The 19,338-nt window shown below is 34.9% G+C and overlaps 2 protein-coding genes across 2 annotated transcripts; both read right to left on the bottom strand.

The window, feature by feature from the left end:
* Positions 1–949: 949 nt before the first annotated feature.
* Positions 950–2,181, bottom strand: LOC115990277. Its single transcript, XM_031114124.1, has 2 exons — positions 1,977–2,181; positions 950–1,365 (listed from the first exon to the last, which is right to left on the bottom strand). Exons 1-2 carry the CDS (start codon positions 2,179–2,181, stop codon positions 950–952), a joined length of 621 nt encoding a protein of 206 aa, XP_030969984.1.
* Positions 2,182–11,830: 9,649 nt separating this feature from the next.
* LOC115989085 (kirola-like) lies at positions 11,831–18,985 on the bottom strand. The gene is made up of 3 exons (XM_031112749.1): positions 18,944–18,985; positions 15,122–15,266; positions 11,831–12,360 (listed from the first exon to the last, which is right to left on the bottom strand). Exons 1-3 carry the CDS (start codon positions 18,983–18,985, stop codon positions 12,080–12,082), a joined length of 468 nt encoding a protein of 155 aa, XP_030968609.1. The 3' UTR covers positions 11,831–12,079.
* Between the last annotated feature and the right edge of the window lie 353 nt (positions 18,986–19,338).

Raw genomic sequence — 19,338 nt, 5'->3', positions numbered from 1 at the left:
AGGATTGAAAATAAAAGAAAGAAAGAAGAAAAGGAAAAAAAAAAAATGAAATAAAATTCAGAGAATGAAATTGAAACGCTTGATGTTTTAAAGTCACGACCTTTCCAATTTTTTATTTTGTTAAGATTAGAAACGGAAGTACAAAATTAAGATCAATATTTTTAGTGATTTCTGTAATCCAAAATAGGGAAAAAAAAAAACACAAAAAAAAAGCAAAAAAAACAAAAGAAAATATCCAAAAATTGTGAAAACAAACATTTTCTTGGAGAACCCAAAAACCCGAAACAAAAAAGAACTCAATATAAAGTAATATTTCATATCCAAATCTTTAAAAAAAAATGGAGAAAAATGTACCGGAGCCGGTTCGACGAATCGCTCAGTTGCAAAGAAACGCCAAATCGCTCAGCACGGCAGATCTTCTTCTAAATATTGGAAGCCAGGGATCCACATCAACAACATCCCCTGCTACAGGCAGCGGTTACAGTGCTCTTCGAATAATCGTTGTACTTCACATCAGAATCGATGGTGGTTACAAAAGGCTGATCGGAAGCCTCATCGGTTGGTTCTTCCTCTTCTTCTTCTTCGAGGCGATCTGGTGGGCATGACAGCAGTAGTAGTAGTGTCATCGTCTATGGATTGTTTAGGTTTTTTTTTTCTGTAGTAGTAGTAGGGTTGAGTTGAGTTGGTCTGATGCGTGAGAGAATCAAATATTGCATGAGAATGGCACCTCTGATCACTTACTTCTTTCTCATCTAAGTTTTTGATTTTGATTTTGGGGGAAGGATATCGCTTTGATTTTTGGGTTTCTGAGAAGAGAGAGGAGTTACGGGTTTTAATTTTAGTTTTTAGAAGAGAATTGGGTTATGTTTTAAGCGGTTAGTTTCATTTTATACCAAGAGGCTCCAAATAGTGTTTTTTTTTTTTTTTGGAAAACGAGGTGGTTATTCATTCATTCATTCAAGGAAGACAAATCCAAGTACAAAGCCTTCAGTGCTAATGGAGGAGACTCATCCATCCAAACCATATCTTCAACTAACTGACTGGCATAGCGGGCCAAGCAATGTGCAACAGCGTTGGCATTCCGCTTAATACAATTCACTGAGAAAGTCCTAAAACCTGACGCTAAAGTGCTAATATCATCATAAATGTGTTCTAGTCTAGACCTGTTAGGATGTGGAGAGACAATGGCTTTCATTACCGTGGCATTGTCTCCCTCAACCACCAGGTCCGAGAACCCCGAGTCAAGAGCAAACTCAAGAACTTTTCTACACGCTAGCACTTCAGCTTCCTCGCTACTAACCACAGATGGACCATGAGCAGACAGTCCAACCATCACCTCTACCCAGCAATTTCGGATAATGGTGCCTGTTAAATATTAGCATTGATACACCAGGTTGAATATGCTAATATGGATGCGGAAGCGAAAGCTTAAAGTATAAAATACAATAACACACAAGGGTTACGTGGTTCAACCTAACGGCCTACATCCACGAAAGAAACCCTAAAGTACTACATCAATAATATATTATAGTGTAGTACAAATCCTGTGTTACAATGAATCATAGCATGTGTATATATACTAGACTAAACCCTAGACTAATAGACTTCTAGTACAAGTAGAAGACTTGGCTTACACACAAAATAGAATGGCGCCTGTTAAATATTAGTATTGATACACTATGTTGAATATGCTAATATGGATACGGATGCAAAAGCATGAAGTATAGAACATAATAATACACGAGAGTTACGTGGTTCAACCTAACAACCTACATCCACGAAGGAAACCCTAAAGGGCTATATCAATAATATATTATAGTGTAGTACAAATCCTGTGTTACAATGAATCATAATATGTGTATATATAGTAGACTAAACCCTAGACTAATAAACTTCTAATACAAGTAGGAGACTTGGCTTGCACACAAAGTAGAATTAGGTTTGGGCCTATGCTAATGGGCTAATATACTTCTAACAGCCCACCCCAGACGAGTTCGTGTTCGCAAATATTGCGGCATCGAAATTTAGTTTGAACACTAAACCTGTGGGTGGTCTCCACTGCTGGACAAACTCCGTAGACACCAAGGTAGCAAGCAAAGCTTGTTTGTCCTTGTAGTCGGCCAAGAATTCTCTTGTTCGCTGAGTGAGAATAGAAGGGTGTTGTAGTTTTCCTCCATGCATGGCCTAGTTCCGTTGATTCCAAATTGTCCAGCATTGTACCCAAAATAGCTCCAGCTCCTCCTCTGTCAGTCTTTGTGTCAATTTAACAACCAACGGGGTGAAATCCGAGTGCCTAGTGATGCTCTTCTGTATCTTCCTAATACTCCTTGCCCATATGTCTTGCGCTACCCCCACACTACCACAACACATGAGCCACCGATTCGGATTCCAACTTGCAAGCCTCACACCGTCCATCTTCCACTACTTTACAACAAGCCAAGTTTTCTCGGGTTGGCAAAGCATTTTGACATGCTCTCCACCCAATTACCTTGATCTTATTTGGAACCTTCATTTTCCACAAATGCCGCCAAACCAACCCATCCAAACCTGCCCTTGAGCTTTCCCCCTTATTACTTTCCTGTCTTGAGATTTCTCTAGCAACATGGTAACCTGACCTCATAGATTACTCCTCGTTCTTCGTGTGCAGCTAGATAATTAGATCAGAGGCTTGTCTTTGACTTAATGGCATGCAAAGGATTGCATTCGCATCATCTCTATGGAATTTGACCTCAGTTAATTCCCTATCCGATTCCTTAATTCTCCAATCAATAATATCAGAAACCCTCCACTCCCATTCCTCCTCCAATGGTGGGTGGATAACCATGTTAGTTGGATTGTTTAAAATCCACTTGTCTTTGGTTACCCTTATTGAAGAACCATCTCCCACCTGCCAACAACAACCTCTTATAAGTAAAGTTTAAGCTGCCATTAAACTTTTCCATACAAAAAAGCTATTTGGGGTATCCGAAGCTTCTAAAAAGTTGCATCGTGGGAAGTAACGTGCCTTGAAACATCTATACATTAATGAGTCTTGTTCTTGTAGCAATCTCCACCCTTGCTTTGCTAGCGTTGCCAAGTTAAAACTCCTCAAATCTCTAAAGCCCATACCCCCTTCCTTCTTAGGTTGAGACAACACATTCCAACTCTTCCAATGGATTTTTTTTCTCGTTCCCAATTTGACCCCACCAAAACTTTGCACACATTGCATTTAATTTGTTACATAGCTTGACTGGCAATTGGAAAACTCCCATTGTATAAGTTGGGATGGATTGGGCCACCGCCTTAATCAACACTTCCTTTCCTGCTCTAGAGAGTAGTTTCCCCTTACACCCTTGAATCTTCTTCCAAACTCTATCCTTTATGAAGGAAAAGGTACGATATTTTGCATGTCCCACCAATGTAGGTAGTCCCAAATAAGACTCAAAATGATCTACCGCCTTCACCCCCAACTCACTTTTGATAACCTCTCTTTGTACCCCCATTGTGTTGCTGCTAAAATAAACAGAGAACTTCTCAAAATTGATGCATTGACCAGAAGATGCTGCATACAATTGTAAGATGTCTGAAATACACCGCACCTCCTCCTAAGTAGCTCGGCAAAACAACAATGAATCATCAGCAAATAAAAGATGGGAAATTGTAGGTGCACTCCTTCCAATAGAAGCCCCATGAATTCTCGCTTCCGCCTCTGCTTTAGCCAGCAAAGCAATAAACCCCTCTGCACATAATAGGAATAAATATGGAGATAAGAAGTCTCCTTGATGAAGCCCCTTTGATGGTGTGATATTACCAAATGCCTTGCCATTTATACAGACAGAATAGGATGGGGTAGAAACACAGGTCATAACCTGCTCAATCCATGCATCCGAAAACCCCAATTTGGCCATCATTTTTCTGAGAAATTCCCACTCAACCCTATCATAAGCTTTACTGATATCCAGTTTCAGTGCTAGCATCCCTTTCTTCCCTATTTTCCTGCAATGCATAGAATGAAGCGTCTTATACGCCACAAGCGCATTGTCCATTATGAGGCGTCCCGGAACAAAGGCACTTTGTGTATGAGAGATTAGTTGAGGGAGTATCTGTTTCAACCTGTTAACCATAACATTGGAAATGATTTTGTAAATAACATTACATAGGCTAATAGGTCTATAATCTGACATTTTTTCAGGCGACTTAACTTTTGGAATAAGTACAATATGAGTATAGTTTAATCAGAGTTCATATTACCAGTAGTCAAAAAATCTAGAACAGCAGCAACAACATCATCACCAACAATATGCCAATTTTTTTGGTAGAAAATAGCATTCATACCATCTGGTCCAGGAGCCTTTGTTGGTCCCATTTGGAACAGCGCCGCTTTGATTTCATCAACACTGTACTCCCTAGATAATATCTCCTGCATCTCCACATTCACCTTGTGTTGCACTGCTTCTAGGCATTCATCCAATCTTTTCACATGCACCTGATTTAAAAATATTCTCAAAGTACTCCGTCGCCACACCAGGAATATCCTTAATTTCTTCCACCCAATTATTATGCTGGTCCTTGACACCTTGAATCATATTCCTCCTCCGCCATTGTGAAGCTTTGGAGTGAAAATATTTGGTGTTTTTATCTCCATGTTTCAACCACGATATCTGTGATCGTTGGGGCCAATATATTTCCTACTTAAGCAATAAATCATCAAGTTTCTTGCTAGCTTCCAAAATACTCTCACCATTCCCTTCTGTTGCCTCTTCCATGCTGAGTTGTTCAAGCTTCTTTTGTAGTTTCTTAATTTCCTCAGCCTCGGGTTGAGTTTTGGTGGACCCCCAGGCAGCCAATTCCTCCCCACACTTATTGATCTTTTCCTTTGCTCTGTTTAAATCCGTATGGGTCCCTCCTGCATTATGCTATGCTTCCATAATTGTTCTTTCACAATCTTCCCAAAGAAGCCACGACTCTTCAAACTTGAATGCCCGTGACATCCTACTCTTATTTCTCCAATCCTTCTTTATTTGTAAGTCAATGGACGGTGGTCTAATACATGAGAGAAAAAATGAGTCATCGTGCCTGTCGGAAATTCACCTCGCCATCCAGCATTTGCCACTACCCTGTCCAATCTCTCCCTTGTGTTTGCTGCCCCTGGCTGTTTATTGTTCCGTGTGTATTTGTATCCAATAAAGCCCAAGTCAACAAGGTTGCAAGATTACAGTGTCTTGCAAAACTCATCCATTTGTTTGAATGAAGGTGGGAACCTGCTTTGTTTTTCCGAAAAATGTAGTATTGCATTAAAGTCGCCAATACAACACCAAGGGCCCTGCACTAGTGAAGAAAGATGAGACAACATCGCCCAATTCTTGTGTTTTTGGCTTGCCTCTGGCCAACCATAGCAGCACGTTAACGTCCATGCGAACCCATTCTCTTCAACCACCTTTGCGAGAATATGGTTTTCCGTATAGTTTATTATGTCGAGTTGAACCTGTGTCGTCCACAAAAGCACCAACCCACCCCCAGAATTCGGTTTCTTCACTATCACCTTATTTTGAAATGGTAAATCACCACACTTCTTATCAAAACCTTCTCTGTCAAGCCGTGTCTCTATCAAAAAGCACACGGTAGGAGCTTGATCCCGCACTAGTTTGTGGAGGCTACAAACTGTCCAAGGGTTCCCAAACCCTTGGCAGTTCCATGATAATAGCCCCATTGTGCTCGGCAAGGGTGCTCCAACACCCCCGCCGTTTCACTCATCTGTATCTCAGTCTGTCCTCTACCTCTCTTGTTTTCCTTACTTTCATCTGTATCACAGTGTTTTAACACCACATGAAACATTGTAATTTATCGCTTTTTAATTTAAACGTGGCTGAATTTTAGATAAACATTTTTCTTAACGTGGCAGCACCTCCTTAAAGGCTTTGCTATTATATATAGTACTAGTCGCTAACCCGTGCGATGCATGGGATAGTTAAACAAAATTTATACACATTCACTTTTATTGGTACAATCATTTGAAAATAATTCTAACTAATACCCAAATGTAAGAGACACATTTTTTTTTTGAGAAACCGGAAAGAAACTTGTCATTAAACATGCATGGAAATCCTGTCTGCATTTACAAGCTCTGTTACACTACAATGAATTTCCTCTAACCATACTTGTGGTTCATACAAATTTTTCGCTAGCTTAGCGAGTTTGTCTGCAACTTTGTTTCCCTGGCGCTTGGTGTGAGTGAAGGTAGCCGACCTGAATACTGCTGCTAGGGATCGTGATTCATCAATAATGTGTCCAAATCCTGCCATGCAAGGTTGCTCTGCTGTGAGGAGTTTAAAGACAACCTCTGAATCGCCTTCGAAAACCACATCCTGCAGCCCAAGTTCCCTTGCAAAAACGATTGATCTTCTGCAAGCCAACGCTTCCAAAGCTGCTACCGTTGGAGGCAAGTGGATTCGTTCTGATAGCGCTGCAATGACTAAACCCTCTGAATCGCGTATAACCACACCCAGACCAGCAGCAGCGATGTCCAGAAAAGTGGCGCCATCGAAATTTACCTTATAGACTGAGGGCGACGGTGGCAGCCAGTGAGTTGGGTGATGCACCGGTAACTGAGGTCTCGGATCTTCTTGGACTGAATGAAACTCCCTTAAGCGCTCCACGGCGACTCTGTAAATTTTCTCAGTTGGCAGAGAAGGTGAGCCCAACCTCCTTGCGTTTCGATCATGCCAAATACTCCACCCGATAAAGGCAAATAGCTCAGCGAAATTCGGAATTTTCTGGGCAAGGATTCCTTGCAGCAAGTCATGGAAACTAGCAAATTTTTCGTTCAAGAATTCTCTGCATTTTTCCAGCTCCCACCAAACTTGTTTGATCATTTGGCAGCCCCATATTGCATGGATTCCATCTTCAATTTCACCTCCACAACGTTCGCAAGTTGTGTCTTGAATGATGTTCCTCTTCAGCAGGTTCTTTTTTGTTGGAAGGGAGTCGTTTGCCGCGCGCCACAAGAAGTGACGAATTTTGTTTGGCACATTCAGTGACCAAAGCTCCTGCCAGAAAGGCTTCTGATCAGCTGGATTTGAAGTGCCAGGAGCCGCTGCCTCTGCTACCTGTAAAAGTAGTCGGTATGCTGACTTCGTGGTGTAATAACCATTCGCCGTTTCAGCCCATATCAACCTGTCCTCTTTGCCGTTAAAACTCAAAGGTAGACTAAGGATTGCTTCAGCTTCATGTGGCAGAAATTCCTCACGTATCCGATCCTCCATCCAGCATCTATTTTCCTCGTCAATAAGAGCACATACTCGAGTGTTGTTTGGGAAATTTTTCTGTGGAGACACCACTCGGCTAGAGAACAAATCAGGTAGCCACTTGTCCCCACGGATCCTGACAGAATGTCCATCTCCAATTCTCCATTTTGATCCCATCCTCACCACCCCTCGTGCTTTTAGAATGCTTTGCCAAGCATATGAACCATTCTCCTTTACCCCCTCATCCAGAATTGAACAATTGGGGAAAAATTTGGCCTTAAACACCTTGTAGAATAGAGAGTCTTTGTTATGGATCAATCTCCAAACTTGCTTGCCTAGCATAGCAATATTGAAGAGTTCAATATCCTTGAATCCCAACCCTCCATGGCTCTTTGACTTGCATAATTTTTTCCATCCCACCCAATGAATTTTTCGTGCTTCCCCCTTATAACCCCACCAAAATTTCTGTATTAAGGATTCAATATCCTTGCAAAGACTTTTTGGGATTTTGAAGCATCCCATGGTGAAAGTGGGCATAGCTTGAAGGACCGCTTTAATTAACACTTCTCTCCCGCCTTGTGATAGTAACCTTTCTTTCCACCCTTGCATCTTATGCCAAATCCTCTCCCTAATGTAGCCAAAACTTTGTTTTTTTCCTCTCCCCATAAAAGAGGGTAAACCGAGATATTTTTCATAATTAGTAGTGGTTGCCACTCCTAGCAAAGTCTTGATTTCCTCTTGCACATGTGGATCCGTATTGGGGCTAAAGAAGAGTTGAGTTTTTTCTCGGTTTATTTGTTGCCCTGATGCTTCTTCATACTGTTTCAAAATCTCCATGATAGAACTAGCCTCTTGTGAATTTGCCCTACAAAAGAGCAAGCTATCATCGGCAAAGAACAAGTGTGAAACTTTTGGACCTGTACTACAAAGGGAGACTCCTTTGATTGTGCCTGAAATTTCTGCTTGTTGGATAAGTGAATGTAACCCTTCTGCACACAAGAGAAACAAATAAGGTGACAGTGGATCTCCTTGACGGAGTCCCCTATTAGGAGTGAAATTACCATGGGGTTCACCATTAACCAACACAGAGAAGGAGACAGATCGAATGCAGGAACTAACAAGTGTAATCCACCTATTATCAAAGCCCAATTTTTCCATTACTTTTTCTAGGAATGCCCATTCCACTCTGTCATATGCTTTGCTCATATCGAGCTTAATGGCCATGAATCCGGATTTCCCTTTTGTTTTTGTCTTAAGGTGATGAAGGGTTTCAAAGGCTACAAGGATGTTGTCTGATATAAGTCTATCTGACATGAATGCACTTTGGGATTCTGACACCAATTTGGGGAGAAGTTTCTTTAAGCGATTGGCTATGGTTTTAGAGACAATTTTGTATAATACATTGCAAAGACTTATTGGCCTAAAATCAGTGGCTTTTTCTGGAGATTTTATTTTTGGAATGAGTGATATGTAAGTATGATTGAGACTAGCAGGCATATTACCCGAATTTAGAATTGCTAGGGAAGCATCAATGACATCATGACCAATAAAATTTACACATTGATTTACTATTTAAAGTAGCCTTTTGAAAAATTTACACATATTGTGCAACTGAGCCTTAATATCTCATCAAAAATAAAAACATGGAAATTCAAAACATGGAAAGAAAATAAAAATTACAATAATTAATTCCATTATCTTTTATGCAATACTTTGTAATTGTACGGAATTAAGTCAACTCAATTTAAGTAGTTGTAATAAAATTGGCTTCTACTATTCTCTATTCTATAGAGATATGAACATATTGGATTTCTCAAACAATTACCGGTATTGCAATAAAATGATTTATTATTGAAAATAAGAAATAAAGAAAATCTGTCTATAGCTTAAGAAACACAATATACTAAAATTAAAGAGATAAAATTTTTAGAGGACAAAATATTATAGATAATTTTAGAAACAGATTATACACTTAAAAGGGTTAGTAATTTATAACACTTACCCCCCACTATTAGTATACAGACACCAAGTGCAGTCGTCGTAACCTTTTGAAAGAACCTTCCCCAATTGGACCCTATCAAAAAAAAAAAAAAAAAACACCCAATTAACAAAATTGATCCAAAAGGGTCTAAATCCCACACAAAATCAATTCAAAAAACAAAAATATGAGACAAAGTAATTACTTTCCGCTGCCAATGAAATCGTCTTTTGTATTGCTGTTCCAAATTGTAACACTTATCTCTCTAAGGCCTTCAATTAACGAAAACACAAACTTCTCTTGGAATACCGGAGTATTATGACCATCTATACACACACACACACACAAAAACAAAATCAGCATAACTCACTATTACTCTATATAAGCCTAAAAAATATAAAGAAAAATTAAAGGGGTTGAATTTTTACGTTTGGAGAGAGAGAGTTTGCAGAAACTGTGACTTTATATTTCTTAACTTGAGAAAGAGGTAAGATTGCTAGGGTTTTGAGGTGTTATAATGTTTTTATTTTTATTTTTTATTTTTTAAATATTGTGTTGACGTGAAAAATTGTGGTACCAGCAGAGACTTCGGTTATATATATATATATATATATATATATAGATTAGATTAGATTAGATCTCTTCTTATTCTTTCTTACATTGGGTTTTTTTTCTATAAATCATTTGAACAAAAATGGCTAAAGGTATGTTTTATTTTCTTAATCTGCTTTAGATTTTTTGCCCCCAAAAAAAAAAAAAAAAATTCAAATTTGGTTCTCAGGTGGCCATGGAGGCTCGGTCCTACATAGCCCCCAATCTTGCTAAATTCAAAACACCTGTTTCATTTTATAACAAACCCAATCAATGCTATTCATAGATAGAAAAATAACAGGTGATATTGCTAGCAGATTTACAGTTATTTACCATTGTTCAGTTCTCTATATGTGTATTCGCCAGTTGAAAGTAAATGGTAGTCGCCTGTAATTTAGATGCAGTTCTCATAGTATTAGTAAACATGGGGTTGGTCTACACATCTCTTTTTTTACGAGCTCTACATATCTTCAATTATCTGTTATATTACAATTTTCTTTTCTTTTTTTTTGGAGAATCTATTATATATTACATTAGATGTCAGAAGTCTACTTACAACATACTGTAGTTGGATTTCGTAGCAAAATAAATTGTTCAGTTTAAAGTAAGTTTACATACAAATTTGTGTGTAACAAACATAGAAACTGAATCACATATGGGCCCAAAAGAGCTCTGACCCCCTAACTTGTATAACTGGATCCCTCCGTCCAAAATCAACCCAAACAGATCTACATTCTGCACAAAGCATAAACTGCACTGACTGGTTGAGCAGCGTTGATGTTTTGAAAGTTGAAAGACACATAGAGAGTGACTGTTACTGTAGGACTAAATGAAATTTAGAAAGAAGAAGAAGATGGAAATGGAACGAAGAAAGAGATCATAAAGTGGAGATGAAGAGGGGGGAATCAATAGTAGCTTTTTTTTTTTTTTTAGAAGAAAGCATACAAGAATTATACCTTCAAAAAGAGTAAGCATTTCAAATTCCTAACTAAATAAGGGTGGCCTAAGTCTAAACTAAAACTTTAAATTTAAATATTAGGAACTGAGATACCATGCACATGATTCAATCAAATTCAACGAAAATTTCACCAATTTATTTGTACTTATCCAAGGGCACTATCCTGATTTTCTTAAACGTTTGGAAAAGAAAACCTTAAGTTTTTGCAGGAAGTTGTCTCATTTCTTATGTTCAATATGCGTGAAGTTCATGTAGTTTCTCTATTACTTCAGACATTTAGCATAATGTTCATCTCCATTTAGCATAATAGGCAAATGGGGGAGAGGTACCAACTCCCTGATTTTCAAGAAGGTTAAACACCAAAAAATCCAAAGAAAAAATTTAATTATCTTCATTCATCACTTCTGATCTCTTCTTTAGATGAGCCTAAGATGAAACTAGTTCGGAACAATATCACAGTATTGATATGTGGGATTCGTCCATTGAAAGACTTCTTTTGTTACTAATGTTACAATTACCATTCATATTATAATAAGTCTTTTGTCAAAATCTAGTTGATTATTTGTTATATATAATTACCATTAACATTAAGGTATTTTTTTGGTAACTCTAATTGATAGCTTTGATGAAATATGTATCTTAATTATTATATAACAAAGTTGATAGTAAATTATAGCTAAGCCAAAAAAATTAGTTATTATTTTTGTTGTTGTTAAATATTTGTTTTTTATGTTTAGAAGTCATTTTGCATATTCAAGCATTAAAATAGGGTTAAAATTACATATAAATTTTATTCTATAATACTTTCAACATTTTTAGCTTTTTTCTATCGTACTTTCAGCAAAAAGCTAAAAATAATGTTCTGAATTCCAAACAGTCCGTATGAAACGAACCCTTAATATAGTAGTCAAAATTAGCCATTCAAGAACGGATTTCGTACTTCAGCAAAAAGCTAAAAATAATGTTCTGAATTCCAAACAGTCCGTATGAAACGAACCCTTAATATAGTAGTCAAAATTAGCCATTCAAGAACGGATTTCGTACTTTCAGCAAAAAGCTAAAAATAATGTTCTGAATTCCAAACAGTCCGTATGAAACGAACCCTTAATATAGTAGTCAAAATTAGCCATTCAAGAACGGATTTATCGCAATAAATCATCCTAGAACGTAACATATGAACATTAGAATTTGACTTCGTGTTTTTAATTACGTTTCTCACGGTTTAACAACATCCAAAAAAAAAAAAAAGTGGTACCCATAAATGCGTACATATTGTGCCTATTTTACCCATAAATGAGGAAGCTCTAGTCTTTAAAGCTCTCAAAAGTTTTATTTTACACAAACACATTGTGTAAGATGAGTGTCAATATCTTTTGTAACACCAATCGCAAATTCAAGCATTGTGTTTGATTCAGGATCATCGACATTCAGTTTCTCATATTCCAAAGTCCAGCGGACCAAGCTCCCCTCACCCTTTGGAGTGGCTTGAACAACGAATTTGAAACTCTTGTACAACTCCATGAGTATTCCTCCAATCACCTTGAAAGTGACTGAATGGTTTTTGTCATCAATGGCTTCCATTACCTCCTTAGACATTACAGCTTTCCCATCTGCCACCGACTCAAACAAAAACAATCAATTGTACAAACATCAAAAAAAGAAAGACAAGATATAAACACCACCCTCTTCATTATAGTTTACTAATTATATTTTACTGTTTTCTGTCTTATCACACGGGAGACATTTTTTTATTTTACCTGGAAGGAAAAGCATGTATTTACAAACAAACAACATTACAAAAGCACGTATCTCTTGGTAGTTGACAAGTGAGAACACAAAATTCTCAAAAACCCACTTGGCCAGACAATGAGCAACAAAGTTCCTTTCCCTAGGAAACCTAAACAAAACTACTTTACAATCTGACTTCTGTCAATCAGTGCTTTAACGTCCTCTACTAGCTGCAGATTTTTCCAATTTACCTACTTGATTCGCCCATTTTCTGTCTCAATTTAAGTTTTTGCATCTTCTCAAACACTACTTGTAAATGCATTGTCGAGACTCGAAAGTAAACTAGTAAGTTAAGTGGGGATGGGAGAAACAAGTATGGAGAAGAGAAGTTTTAGTAATGGGCCAGCCTAGTGGGGTTTAGGAGAAGTGAGTGTGGACACAATAGTAGTGAAAAATGTGGAGAAGGGTGGAACTAGCTAGGTTCATGCTAAGTTAAAACAGGAGAGGAAGGATTGGCTTTCCAGGATTGTCAGTTGAAGAAACGAGCTTTTGGTAAAGATGGTGGAAGGCTCAGAATGGAGAACATATAGTGGATTAATTCAAATAAGTTGCTTGCTTTCTCTCTCCCTGGATGGATTGATTCAATTGAGTTTCTTGATTCAAAATATCTTGTTGGGGCAGGCCTAATCATATTCTGCTCCTCGTTAAAGAAGTAACATACTATAATTGATATAGTATAAAATATAACACATAGGTGAGAGTAATTCTTATATTTTAAAATGATACATTGATACTAATTAGTATCAAAAATATTATATTATCCTTGAGCAAAGTAATTCATATATTTTCATGCATTTAATTCCAAAGGCAAAAAATAAAGATTAAAGAAAAATCCTTGAGAACAAAAAAAAAGGATTAATCGATGACTACTAAGGCAGTGAGAGAAAAATATAATATTGATAAAATGTACACGAATAGTGTTTCTTATTAGTCTTTATCAAAACTATTCAATATTATGCTTTACTCACCGAAAATACCAACAAACAAATGGCCCTCTGATTTCTTTTTTCTTTTTTTTACTAATATTATTATTGATAAAATTAGTAAATTAACTTGGAAAATATAAAAGAAATAATATGTTATCCAACCATAAAGTTTAAGAATTTTATAATTAAGAATGCATAATTATTAATAAGTTTAATCCAAATATTTATTTACACAGAACGAGAGAGAGAGAGCCTTGGACCTAGTTGATTTCATTGGGTAGCATTGAGGATCTAGATGCAGTATTGCATCAAGTTGATAACTGTTATAGGTAATGCCTTCAATATGGTAGCAGCACTTGAGTTGGCATATTAATCAACTAAAATTTTCTTCCTTTTTAAAAGAGGGTTATAGTATGGGCTAGTTGACTATTTTCATTTTTTTATGTCTTTTGGTCAATTTAATTTTTGAGATGAAATTAACTGTAATTTTTTAAATTTAACTTCAAATAATAACTACATAATATAAAAATTTTACAAATATATATATATATAATAAAAAAAAATTAGGGGCCAAGGGGCATAGCCCCTATTGTTCCAAATGTAATTTTGTCCTTGTATTTATGGTTGAACTCTATTGCACATTCAGATTTAATTAATTAAAATTTTAATAAAAAAATTTCCTCTCTCTTTTCCAATGGATTCTAGAGTTCTTCTTAGGGATTCAAAGGTTATTCTCTTAGAGAGAGAGAGAGAGAATCATCTTTTAATCAACCACGGGATTTTTTTAAGAGAAAAAAATATTTGGAGTTGTTATAATGCTCCCTTCTTCAACAGAGTTATTATAGAAACTATAAAAAAAATAGAGTTAGAAAGGTTGTTGGAGGGTAATTTTTGTGTGTTTACTCTCTAATAATGGCTTTAAGGAACTTATTGGATATGCTCTTGTGCAGCCGTGGAATTTTTTAAGAAGAGAAAATGGGTCAAGAGAGGAACTTTAGTAACTCTAAATTACTTTTTACATTTTGGAGAGACTATTAGAGCTGATTTTTGTGAGTTTGTTCTTCAACAAGTTGACAATGACTTCTTTCTCCAAAAAAAAAAAAAATTGACAATGACTTTAAAGAGTATAATTTAAAACTACCAAAACTTAAAATTTAAATATTTTATTAATAATATAATTACTAATCTTTAATTTTCTTAAAATTTTATATGCATAAAAAATATAATAAAAAAATAAAATATAAGAGTGAATTTATCAAAATTCAAATCTAATAAAAATATATAAGAGAAGTTTAAAATTTTTCCTTTCAACTTTCGATCCAAAAGTAAACGTAAAAAATTAGAAATCTTTGGCCAAACCTTATTCTTGACCCAAAAAAAAAGTAAACCCCTTCCATTTATTGATTTTTTTTTCCGATTTAGTTTCTAGAAAACTAATTAAAAAAATATATAAAGATATGTCAGCTCACCCCAACAACACATTACAATTCCTTTTTTTCTTTTTTTCCACCAAGTCATCAACACAATATATAGTAAATCTTAGACATACACAGTTGATCGGGCTAGCTATAAGCATTTGTAAGGGCAAGTATTAAATAAAATGTTTAAAGTGTTCAGGAATTCATAAGACATGATCAACAAATATTGATTGACTTACCGAAGATAAAATAACAGCAAACGACACAGCCCTCTTGTCCCCATTCACCTTCAACTAAATCAACACTTTGTATAAAGTTAGGGCAAAATTTCGGTGCCTCAGCTACTCGCTTGCTGTTAACCTCATAAAACTTATACGCAGAGGCCTTGAAACTCAATTCTGATCCTCTAAAAAAGTTAAAAGGAAGAAAGAGAGAAATTAATGGCTCATTTGGTTTCAACAGAGATAGTGCATTTTATAACATGTGAGTGAGTTAATTAATCGGTGTGGTGAGTAAAAGTCATCAAGTCGTGTTCTGTCACATCCAAGTAAATTACATCTAGTCCTTCTTCTTTGAAGATGGCTGAGGCTTTTCCTATTGGCTAGCCACAGAGTAATAATTTTTACCGACATAGCGGTCAAATATGTCACAACCATTTTCAGTGTACTCTTCGAAAAAGTGGATTGAAACAAGTTATGTTTTTTTGTACTGGCGGTCAAATATGTCACAACCATATTTGACTGTCTTTTTATTTATATTTTTTTTTACTTATTATTTATTTTTAAGTCCAAACATTTTGACACTGGGATTTTTTAAATTCCAGAGGTAGCTATTTCCTTTCTATTTTATTTTGAACCTGTTTTAAGTGTATAAGTTATTGAAAGTAGCATGCTAAGAATCCTAAAATGACTAAAATGATATTTAGTTTTAAATAACACATCAAGGAAAAAATAAATGGGAAGAAAAAAAAAAGATATTTTTAGTAATAATGATCAATTTTCCTTTCAAAAGAAAAAAAAATAGTAGAAACCGTTTCGATTGTAATCATATTCATATATATGTTTTAGTAGTGTTTTATGCTACTATCAAGAAACTTATTGAGATAGATGAAACCTTATGATCAATAATATATATGTATATTAAAGGATCGGAGTTTTCAAGCATTATTTGTTAGTACATTTTAAATTAAATTACATTAAAATTTAAATTAATTGAAACTTAATAAAAATATGAGTTATAGTAAAGTTTGTTAAAGAGAGAGTTAATTTGAATATGGTGTGTGAGAGTGAGTAAATTCAACAATTTTTTTAAACACTTGAGAGATTTAATGTATTAGATTAAACAACATGCTTTTTAACATTTTTTTATTGTTCTGTCCAAAACATCAATACCAAGCAAAACACCTAAAAAGTTTTGGTTACAATATGGTAGCATCACTTGAGTTGGCATATTAATCAACTAAAATTTTCTTCCTTTTTAAAGGAGGGTAATAGCTAGGTATGGGCTAGTTGACTTTTTTTCTTTTTTCTTTTTTAATGTCTTTTCGTCAATTTAATTTTTTAGATAAAATTAACTGTAACTTTTGAAATTTTACTTCAAATAATAACTATATAATAAAAAAAGTAGGGGCCAAGGGGCATAGCCCCTATTGGTCCAAATGTAATTTTGTCCTTGTATTTATGGTTGAACTCTATTGTACATTCCGATTTAATTAATTCAAGTTTTAATAAAGTTTTTTTTCTTTCTCTTTTCCTGTGGATTCTAGAGTTGGGGATTCAAAGGTTATTCTCTTAATATAGCCATGTTCTACTTCTGATGATTTCTAACATTTTTAAATTTTCCGAGGGTATTTAAAATATATATGTATATATATATATATATAAATATATATATATATATATATATCATGGCACATTTATGGCAATGATAGAACGAGTTGGGGATCGTCTAATTTAAATTTTTATGTTTGCATTTTTTTTATGTTAGTGTTTATTATACTTTGAAATTTATCAAATTTACATTAGTCTTTACAAATCTTTTAAAATTTCTATATAATTTTAAATTTATCAAACCTATCTCAATCTTGAAATTTATCAAATTTTTGTGATTTGGAATGAGTTTAGCAAAGCCTAAAACTTTATTTTTCTAATTATTTATTTTATTTTCCCTTCTCTTTAACTTTTTTTTCATCCATATGTTTCACTTTCCTATTTTTCCTACCTCCTCTTCGTCTAACCTAGTACAGTTATCTCTAGTTCTCTCTCTCTCTCTCACACACACTAAGAGAGAGAGAGAGAGAGAGAGAGAGATTCATCTTTTAATCAATAAAGGGATTATTTTTATGAGAAAAAAAATATTTGGAGTCGTTATAGTGCTCACTTCTTCAATAGAGCTACTATACCAACTCTTTAAAATAAAATAAAAAATAGAGTTAGAGAGGTTGCTGGAGGTGTTTTTTGTGTGTTTGCTCTCTAAAAATAGCTTTAGGAGGCCTATTGGAGATGCTCTTATTTAGTCAGGGAATTTTTTAAAAAGAGAAAATGGTGTGGATGGTGAATAGTGCTCACTTGGTCAAGAGAGGAACTATAGTAACTCTAAATTACTTTTTGCATTTTGGAGAGACTATTAGAGTTGATTTTTGTGGGTTCGTTCTTCTACATGAAGATGACAATTACTGTAAATAGCATCATTTAAGAACACCAAAACTTGAAATTTAAACTTTTAATTGATAACATAATTATTAATCTTTAATTATCTTGAAATTTTGTAAGCATGAAAAATATAATAAGAAAATATAATATAATAGTGAACTTATCAAAATTCAAATCCAATAAAAATATATAGGAGAAGTTAAAAAAAAAATTCCTTTAAACCTTTAATCCAAACATAAACGTAAAAAAATTTGAAATCTTTGGCCAAACCTTATTCTTGACAGAAAAAAAAAAAATAAATAAATAAATAAATAAATAAAGAAGGTATACCCCTTCCATTTATTGATTTTTTTTTTTTCTATTTTAGAGTCTAATTAGGATCTGCTTATTTTGCTGAAACTGAAAATTTTTTACTTAAAGTATTATAAATAAAGGTAAAAATTAGCTGAAATAATACAGTGAACTCATGAATAGTACCAAAAAGTGCAGTGAGACCTATAAATAGTAGTAAAAATAAGTTGAATAGTAAAATAAGTGCAGTAAACTCGTGAATAGTACCAAAAAGTGCAGTGAGATTTATGAATAGTTATAAAAATAAGTTGAATAGTAAAATAAGTTGGATTTTTAATTTGGAACCAAATGCACACTTATGGCCTGTTTGGAAGTTTAAAAAATGAGGGGAAATAGAGTAGAGGGAGGGAGAGTAATTCAATTACCTTGTTTGGAAGTTTTTTAAGGAATGAGGGGGAGGAGTTTGGAGGGGTTTCAACTACCTCTAATCCCTCATTTTTAATTCCCCCAAATTGGTGAGATTTGGAGGGAGAGTAGAGTGGATAAATTTCCCAATTTATCCTTTCTAAATTAATAATAGACCAATGTTGCTAGTCCATTTTCAAATAGGGGTAAATTTGCCTATTTTAATCATTTCCTCTCCTCTCCATCCTAATTTTTAAAACATCCAAATAAGGCGGAGGGGAACCATTCCCCTCTACTCTCCTCCCTCTCTAAACTTCCAAACAAGCCATTAATTTCTAGAAAACTAATTAAAAAATAAGTATATAAATATATGTCAGCTCACCCCCAACGACACATTACAATTCCCCTTTTTTTTTCCCACCTAATCATCAACACAATCTTTAGTAAATCTTAGACATACACAGTTGATCGGGCTAGCTATAAGCATTTGTAAGGGCAAGTATTACATAAAATGTTAAAAAGTGTTCAGGAATTCATAAGACATGATCAACAAATATTGATTGACTTACCGAAGGTAAAATAGAAGCACATGACAGAGCCCTCTTGTCCCCATTCACCTTCTACTAAATCAACACTTTGTATAAAGTTAGGGGCATGTTTCAGTAGATTAGGTACTCGCTTGCTGTTAGCCTCAAAAAACTTATATGCAGAGGCCTTGATCTCTATTTCAGCTTCTACCTTCCCAAATAGAGACATCTTTTCGTACGTATCTTGAAACTCACTTCTGATCCTCTAAAACAATAAAAAGGAGGAAAGAGAGAAATGGCTCATTTGGTTTCAACAGAGATAGGGCATTTTATAGTTGTTCAGGGGTTCAAATGAACCCCTGACTTGAAAGTAAAAATATTATATATAAAAAAAAAAAAACATTTTTTTATTAGCTTACTTTCTTTTTAAAAATATTTTTGAGCATCTAACTTAAATTTTGCACATCCTAATCACAAATAAGTCCAACTCAAAACTAAACAATAACACAAGCCAATCCAATCCAAAACTAAAATAACGCAAAACAGTCCATCCTAAAACCAAACAACAGCACAGATCATATA

The sequence above is a fragment of the Quercus lobata genome, chromosome 5 (assembly GCF_001633185.2).
Source record: "Quercus lobata isolate SW786 chromosome 5, ValleyOak3.0 Primary Assembly, whole genome shotgun sequence".
Classification (NCBI taxonomy): domain Eukaryota; kingdom Viridiplantae; phylum Streptophyta; class Magnoliopsida; order Fagales; family Fagaceae; genus Quercus; species Quercus lobata.
Note: the sequence above shows the minus strand (reverse complement) of the source record. Positions and strands in the feature narration are given on the sequence as shown.

Coding starts and splice junctions, on each gene's coding strand:
- LOC115989085 (XM_031112749.1), bottom strand. CDS start 18,985: ATGTCTCTATTTGGGAAGGTAGAAGCTGAAATAGAGATCAAG. Junction 15,267..18,943: donor AAGCTGAAATAGAGATCAAG/GCCTCTGCATAT, acceptor TTGAGTTTCAAG/GCCTCTGCGTATAAGTTTTA. Junction 12,361..15,121: donor TTGCTGTTATTTTATCTTCG/GTAAGTCAATCA, acceptor AGTCGGTGGCAG/ATGGGAAAGCTGTAATGTCT.
- LOC115990277 (XM_031114124.1), bottom strand. CDS start 2,181: ATGCATGGAGGAAAACTACAACACCCTTCTATTCTCACTCAGCGAACA. Junction 1,366..1,976: donor GAACTCGTCTGGGGTGGGCT/GTTAGAAGTATA, acceptor AATATTTAACAG/GCACCATTATCCGAAATTGC.